At 41.5% G+C, this 8,776-nt stretch overlaps 1 protein-coding gene across 2 annotated transcripts in view; it reads left to right on the top strand.

Moving 5' to 3' along the window:
• npas1 (neuronal PAS domain protein 1) overlaps window positions 1–8,776 on the top strand; it is a 55,317-nt gene that overhangs the window by 28,762 nt on the left and 17,779 nt on the right. For both annotated transcript variants that reach the window (XM_089014248.1, XM_089014249.1), the window contains exons 4-5: window positions 2,985–3,052; window positions 4,917–5,006. In XM_089014248.1, the coding sequence (XP_088870374.1) occupies window positions 2,985–3,052; window positions 4,917–5,006 (158 nt within the window). The remainder of the gene's footprint in view (window positions 1–2,984; window positions 3,053–4,916; window positions 5,007–8,776) is intronic.

Below are 8,776 nucleotides of genomic sequence, written 5' to 3'. Positions count from 1 at the left end.
CCACCTCCAACTCTATTTGTATTGTAATTGCCTTGGTAAACAGCATCACTTTGGCACCGAGCAGCTCTGATAGCTTATGTTTGGGATGCATTAAGAGTGGCGAAGCCGACTGTGTGTGTGTGTGTGTTGTGTGTCTGTCACTGTGTTTGAATGATTGAGTGGAATGCAGCCTGTAATGCTTGCTCTTCAAAATTGTCCATTTAAAAATAATATATTTCACAATGCTTTTATTCTTTGGTTGTACGTTCTGTGTGTTTTGGTGCCTTGTGTTACAAGAGACGAGCTTTGAGGAATATGTGCAGGCATTCAGCTGATTTTAATTTTATTTATTTGTCAAAAAAAGAAGATAAGGGTTCTGTCAATAGCGGACCGTTACGCCCTGCAAAGCCTTCTCTGCTGGCCTAAAAATATCTGAATCACAGACGGATGTTAATTATACCTTATTATATATAATATACCTTATTATATATTATATATATAATTATATATAACTTTGCTGCTGTGAAATGTAAATTTCTCCACTGTGAGACTAATAAAGGCAAATCCAATCCAATCCAATCCAATCCAATATTTAGTTCATGAATTCTTATTCAACAATTCCAAATTGTCTTTCAGCTTCCTTTCAATACTTTTCCCCTGTTGGACTAAGTAAACATTCAATGCCGCGTAAGAAACTTTAGACTCTTCTTTCATCAGAAAAAAAAACAAAGTTAATTCCTAAATTACATGCGTCTGGAGTTATATGAGCTTTAAATGAGGGCGGCTGTACAAAATACAATGCAATACCTATAGTATATTGGTTTATATAGCGCTTTAACAACAGCTTTAGCTGAAACAAAGCGCTAACATGGAAAAAAGGGCAATGTGGCCCCCTTGTGGAAAAGAAAAACATTGCCAGAGGACATGGCCAGTGTTTTATCGGCACCCCCGCAAGAAAAACCAAAACCCGAAGAAATTCGGGAATGGCCCTCCTTGTCATATTTTCAATTCCCGAATAAATTCGGGGATGGTAGTGAATGGATATTCATAACTGGATGAGTAACAAGAGAGCATATTCTCCGAATCTGAAGCCATTGTTTTGATTCTCGAGTAAGGCAAGACGTCTTGGCGTCACGAACAAGGGGGCGGGACCTTCTGAAACTGAAACTTTCTGAGGTCATTTTGAAGTAGTTTTGGGACACTTTAAGTCAATTTTTATTGGTGTTTTTCATTTGACTAAAAAATATCAGCCTGCGTGTTTTGGGTATTTTAGATACTATAAAACGTTTTTTCTGATGTCAGTTAGGAAACAAAAAAATGGTGTCGGTTGTCCTTTAAAGTATACAGTAAAGTCTCATTATACGATATCGGTTATATCGATAGTACTGCTTATTACGATACTATTTCTATGAACGCAAGGAGAAAATTTACATGCCGCAAGATCGGATATATCGATAGTCCGGTTATATCGATATTTTTTCCGACTCCTGAGAATATCGATATAACGAGACTTTACTGTATATACTTTTTTTTTCTTACACGTATTCATCACCATGATTGCTTTGTGTTTCTGCAACAATTTCAAATCTTTCACAGAAATGAAATTATGCAAAAGCCCATTTGTTTTGTGAAGAGCAACCGTTTCCTTGAGATAATGGACCATTTCGTCACCGGGGCGTCCTACACAATTCGAATAACTCCTCACAGTGAAAAAGGCACCTCCTTCTTCACTCAATCAAGGAAATAAATTAGTTCATAGTGCATAATTGTGTATTTTGTCGGCGCTAGAATTCACATAAAACATTAGTGATGTGTTGCGTTGCATGAAGAAAATGGTGATCATATCAGAGGCTGACTGGCTTTCTGCTCACCTCACAGTAGAAAATGGATGGATGGGTTCTAATTTGGTGTGTACAAACTTCTCCCCCACAAAAAAAAGATTTAATACGGAATTTCTTATGCGTACGAGGTTTTCAGATGCACGCATGGATCCTTGAAATCATGTTGAAACGTAATATCAAACGCTCGATAAGCTTTTGTCAATGTCAAGCTGGTCCCCATTTTCGCTTTTGTCTTTGCTAATGTAAAATAAGAAAATAACTCTTATATTGGAATAATTTCCTTTTCTATTTTTTTAAATACTATCTATTCCTTAGATATTGCACTGTAATTAACTATGACAAAATGTGCTGAGTCTTCAGGGATGCTTGATGCCACCCACACAAGACTGATACTGACCCAGCTTGTTCTCACATGAATTGTTGGAGTGTCTGTAATTAAAAGTATTCATTTTACTTTGATGAAAATAATGCAAGTCGCTGATGGTGTAGTGGTACACTCGGCGAACTTATGTGCGGGCAGTGTGGGATGGCTTCCCATTCAGTGACAGTACGATTGGGGGTTGGAATGGTCGTTTGACTGTAGTTGACAACCAGTTCAGGGGGAAGTGTGGTGGGATGGATGGATGGATGGATGGATGGATGGATGGATGGATGGATGGATGGATGGATGGATGGGGGTTGAGATGGGTGTATGGACGGATGGATGTATGTATGTAGACGGATGGATGAATGGGGGTTTGGGATGGATGGATGGATGGATGGATGGGGCTTGGGGTGGATGGATGAGGGTTGGGATGGATGGATGAATGAATGGATGGACGGGGGTTTGGGATGGATGGATGGACGGGGGTTTGGGATGGATGGAGGGTTGGGATGGATGGGTGAATGGATGGGTGGATGGATGGGGGTTGGGATGGATGGATGGGCGCATGCGTGGATGAATGGGGGTTTGGGATGGATGGATGGAAATAATGTGTCCTCGAAGCAACATCTATTCATTACTATTATTGATTATGAGATGAATGTATCTTTTAAGACAATAATCTCTAGGGGATGACTGATCGTTATCCTTGAATCTTTTCCGCTTCGATGTCTTTATTGTTTTTTTCTTTTTTTTTAGTTCCCTTCATGTTTTCCTGATGTGTGTCCATGTCTTTGTTTCAGTGAGACGGTCCTCACATTCTCTGGCCACTGACATCTTTGAACAGCACCTGGGGGCGCATCTCCTGCAGGTAACTGCCGCAACATTCTCACATCTTGATCCCTGCCTCCTCTTCAACACTTCTGAGCACGGATAAATTATGTTTTCCCTTCCGTAGGCGTGCATATTTGTGATTTTTGAAAATTGACTTCTGGGTTTATTAGTCAGCGAACACACTCTAGTTGCATAGTCCAATATTTTCACATGCTTGAGGCACCTCTTGCTGCAAAAAGCCAACACCTACCTGTTGATTTCAGCGCTCCGTCCATACCGTTAACGCCACAACACATGGTTGCCGATTGATATATTTCATGCTATTACGATCAGCGCTGAGTGCCATCAATGCGTCAATGCGTCACTCGCCCCCCGGCCATATTTCGACCGCTCTTGCAGTCGTCGGCCACACATCTTCTCAACGATCTTCGCAAGACAGTAATGGTCACATCACTAAGCCATGAACTTCAGATGTTCAGACGGGATCTTTAGCTGACCTGTGGACATTTTGCACAGGTGAATTGTAGGCTGAGCAGAGGGATGCAGTCGGGAGAAGGGAGGGGGGGGGGTGCAACATGTCGGTAACACCGCAGATTAGGAGAAGGCTGAGGGAAGTACGCCAGTTGGAAGAGCAAGCGCGGCAGCGAGGGATAAGGGGGAACTACACGGATTAAGGGGGGAATGAAATAAGGGAGGCGTGGGAGCAGGTGGAGAGAGGTTAGGAATTTAGAAGTGAGACAGTTTGTGGACACACACACACACACACAAAAGAAAGAAGCATACGTCCGCTGTCTTCTGGCATTTTAAGGAGGGGGTGGAAGACTTGGGGAGCGCCGTTGATAGGAATCAAATTAATGCCGCGGAAGAAGAAGGGAGAAAAAAAACTGTATGATTCTTTCCTCCCCAGCCGTCCTGCGGCCGTAATAGCCTGATAATTGCACTTTAGTTCTCCGACATTCAGGCGGCTGGTTTTCTCCTCGCCACGACACACGACTCCCCACAAACCCTTGCACGGCCACACATTTGCATACTGAATGTGTCACTTGCATAAATTACCGATGCCACTTTAAGCACCCAGCACGCCAAAATAGCAATCATTCTTTACAACAAACTGGCTTTGCTCTGTGTGTGTGTTTGTGTGCGTGTGCGTGTGCTTGTTGTGACGATTAATATTTTTCTGTGAAGCAGTCCTCTCTAATGGGCTGGTTGTATACCTTTCACTTCTCATTAGACTCACCGCAGACTGTAATGACTCTGGTTTTATCTGTGTCTCTGTTGCTGTCTGCATATGTATGTTTCCCGTGTGCGCTTCTGTGTTAGCGTGTATGTGTCAAGAGATGCGGTGTTCTGCTTTAGATGTGAGTTCATTATATCTGATTGAAGCAGCTATGGTCCGTGTACTATACTGCTCTGAGTCTCCCTTATGCTTTTATCTTCAGTGTGCGTATATGTGGGTGTGCATATGTGGGTGTGCCTGTGTGTGTGTGTGTGTGTGTGTGTGTGTGTGTGTGTGTGTGTGTGTGTGTGTGTGTGTGTGTGTGTGTGTGTGTGTGTGTGTGTGTGTGCGCGTGTGTGTGTGTGTGTGTGTGTGTACAACTATGCACGTTATTGTTAAGAACATAGAGCTTTTTGTTATTTCAGCCTGCCTTATAGAAAGTACGACAAATGCAAATCTTGTTAACATGCATGACTGTGCCGTCACATTTACGGCATATATCTACATGCTCTGCGTGTGTGTGTGTGTGTGTGTGTGTGTGTCACTGAGAGGTGTGACAGGTTGTTTGTTCACCTATTGTAATTTGTTCGATACACACTAATTGCTCTAATTTGGATGTCTTCTTGTGTGTGTCTGTGTGTCGGTTTGTGTGTCTTTGCGTGTGTCTGTGTGTGTGTGTGCACAGTCTTTGGACGGCTTTGTGTTTGTGGTCAGCCATGAGGGACGTTTCCTTTACATCTCAGAGACGGTTTCTATCTACCTGGGACTCTCGCAGGTAAGGCAAACTCGACACACGCATACACACACACACGCACACACACACACATACGCAGTAGCTGTAAATTGGTCAAGGGGAGGTGCTGGAGCCTATACCAGCAATTTTTTGGGCAGTAGGCGGGGGACACCCTGAACCGGTCGCCAGTCAATCGCAGAAATATCAAGAATAAATCGAACAAATCAGATTTTCTAACTAGGGTTATATTGACATTTGGCATGCAGGAGGAGCAGACTATAGAGAGCAGCAAGATTGAAGTCTTGCATATGACGACGGCATAATCATAGAGCTCATGTCTCTACCCAGGATGCTGAAATTATAATCTCACGATCACAGCCTCATTCACGCCTGCTACAAGATGTAAACAACTGCAGTTTTAATAGGTCGTACAAATACAAGTCAGGCTTAATTTTGCTGTCCTATTTAGTCTCATCCTGTCGTCCAGTTAATGAGGAACTGAGAATCCCTTTTTTTGCCCTTTGTAAATCATGGAAGAGCAAAAATCATAACCATATTTTCCGAAGTATAAGGCGCACTGGAGTATAAGGCGCACCCCTAATGAATGTTGTATTTTCAAACCTTTTTTCCATATTTAAGGTGCACCAGACTATAAGATGCACCTTCAAGGAATAAAAAAAGGTTTCCAAATATAATATATAAATATACAAAAGTTTTCCAAATATAAATCACACCACATTATAAGGCGCTACAGTAAGAGGCTAGGGTTACGCACTACTTCTTCTACGGGGGCAAATGGAGTCGGCGGCTGCTGACAGTAAATGTGAAATCTGTTGTGGCTCAATATGACTTCACATATAAGGTTGATGAAAAGGTTTCTTCAGCATTTCGCTGGGGGGATGTGTGGGCGTGGTTTGTGTATACAAGAACAGGTATGTGCTTTATGCAGAACATTGCTGTTTTAACAACTCGGAAAATGGCAAAGAGACATGGTTATGAATCTCAGTTTAAACTGAAGGCTTTCCAAGGAGGTCCGTCTTGGTGCTGGCGTTTTATGAAATTGTTCTGAAAAGCTGGCGAAAAGGCTTCGTTTGCTGTTGTGCTTGGCTGCCATGCTAACGGGGAGAGAAACTCCCGCCGATGGTGATTTTTAAAAGAAAGACTTTGCTTAAAGAGACATTTCCAGCAGGCGTCATTATTAAGGCAAACGAAAAGGGCTAGATGCTTGGGGTAACGTGTCTGCTGGCACGGTGGTTCGAGCTTTCGGAAAAGCCGGCATAATTTCCGAGGAGCCGCACAGCACAGAAAGTGACTGACCGTGAGGAAAGCGAACCTGCCACGTTGGTTTAGCGCAGCTGTTCGATTCTTAGACAGAGGATGACGACTTTGATGGGTTTGATTACTGACTGTTACCGGTAATGTGCTTGTTTTTACCATGCCGGCGCCTATTGAGTGATGATTACAAAATGTTCTTACTTTGTAATTAATAAATAAAGCACTACCAAACTCAGGTTTGCTCCCGATCTGTTTTTATAAATACGCACACTTGTATGCCTGTGTGTTGTGGTGAGGCGGACGTACGTATGGCAGTAGAGGATATGTACCGGCATATAAAACTTGCGCCCTTTCATCCGGTGCGCCCAATGTGTATGTTAAATAAAGAAATGGCACACATAAATGAGACTGCGCCTTGTCACACGGTGCGCCCTTTGGTCGTGAAAATACGGTAATGTGAGTATAGTTTTGCATGTGCATCTTTGATGACTCCCCTCGCACATGCCCCCCTTCTCAGAGCATCTCCACTCTCTTGCTCTCTCTCTATCTGTCTCTCTCTTCTGGTCCCTCGCTCTCCAGGTGCTCACCTCTGTTGATTGCCTGTGGCCTCTTGTACTGTGAATGTTAAGTCCTGCCATTTTGCCCAGATGCATAAATAATAACAGTAATTACTAGGCCAGCAATCAAAGTGTCGCCCCGGCACGCTGGGCCTGTCTAGGGGAACAAATCGATAGGCATCTTAAAAGCCACATTGATTGTTGGGAGGGGGAAAAACACCAAGGGGGATGGCATGATAGATAGAGACAGTCGGGAGGGGAAGAGAGGAGGGGGGTGGAAAAAGGGGCTGAGGTGTGATAAGGGAGGAATGTTTTAAAGCGAGAAGGAGACAGCGTGTTACAGATGAAGAAGGGGGTAGAAGGAGAGGAAATGAGCTGAGTGTGACAATAATGGATGTAAATTAGAGTCATTTTAATTGTGGGAATCGGCTGTGATTGAAGGTCTGCGGGTGGACATGTTAACTCAGTTGATTTTTCTCTCAATCTCCGTACAGTAATCACACGCCGCCAATGGGTTGAAAGATCTTTGGTCACTGTGGTTGGCTCGCGCTTGTCCTTTTGTCTTCACTCCATCCTAATGTTGTGATTCAATTTTGCTTAGCTGTGCAAGAATATTCTCTGTGTTCCACCTGCCTGATTAGTACAGTGGCCCAGATCATAACCATTGCAAAGGCTTTCATTGAAGACACTGTATATATACACTGTACATATATATATATATATATATATATATATATATATACAGTAAAGTCTCGTTATATCGATATTCAAGGGAGTCCGAAAAAATATCGATATAACCAGGACTATCGATATATCCGACCCTGTTTGCATGTAATTTTCTCCGTGCGTGCATAGAAATAGTATCGATATAACCGGGACTATCGATATATCCGATATCGATATAACGAGACTTTACTGTATATATATATATATATATATATATATATATATATATATATATATATATATATACTGTACATATGTATATATTTTTTGAAAGGCACTTATAAATGAAATGTATTCTCTCTCTCTCTCTCTCTCTCTCTCTCTCTCTCTCTCTCTCTCTCTCTCTCTCTCTCTTTCTCTCTCTCTCTCTCTCTCTCTCTCTCTCTCTCTCTCTCTCTATATATATATATATATATATATATATATATATATATATATATATATATATATATATATATATATATATATATATATATATATATATAGTGTCAGTGACTGACTTTTTAGCATTTTTTTTCACACCCAAAATTGCTACTTTTCTAATTTGAAAATTGCATTCCAATACAATAAATTTGATTCCCGTATTTTTCAGTGTATAGAGCGCACCAGAGTATAAGGCACACCTTCAATGAATGAAAATGGATTTCCAAATAAAATATATGAATATATAAAGATTTTCCAAATAATAATAATAATAATAATAATAATAATAATAATAATAATAATACATTACATTTTAAGCGCCTTTCAAAGCTCTCAAGGACACTTTACAGTCACAGACAAGCATAGGTACTATAATAAATAAAATACAATCACAAATAGAATGCAATAAATAAAATACAATTATAAATAGAAATGAGAGACAACTACACAGAAAATGCAATTTTAAATAGGTGGGTTTTGCGCTACAGTAGAGGCTGGGGTTATGGATGACTTCTTCTACAGGGGGAAATGGAGTTAATGGCTGCTGACAGTTGTTGCGAGACCTGTGGTGGGTCAATATTACTTCACATATAAGGTGCACCTGCGTATAAGGCGCAGGGTCATATTTTGAAGAAAATCAAGGCTTTCAGGTGTGCCTTTTTTGGCGTTTTTTTTTTTTTCTCAGAATTTCAGGGGTGAATTGCAAAACTCTCCAAAGCGCGTTAGGATGATATTAACTCAGACGGTCCAAAAACTGTAGCCATAAAATGAGGATCGCGGACCTGGGCTTGCAGCGTAAATTAATCCAAAGACACGCGCGGCACACCTCTG

Source organism: Hippocampus bargibanti, linkage group LG14 (genome assembly GCF_051943395.1).
Source record: "Hippocampus bargibanti isolate YZ-2025 linkage group LG14, ASM5194339v1, whole genome shotgun sequence".
In the NCBI taxonomy this organism is placed as follows: Eukaryota; Metazoa; Chordata; class Actinopteri; order Syngnathiformes; family Syngnathidae; genus Hippocampus; species Hippocampus bargibanti.
This window is presented reverse-complemented; position numbering and strand designations above follow the sequence as displayed.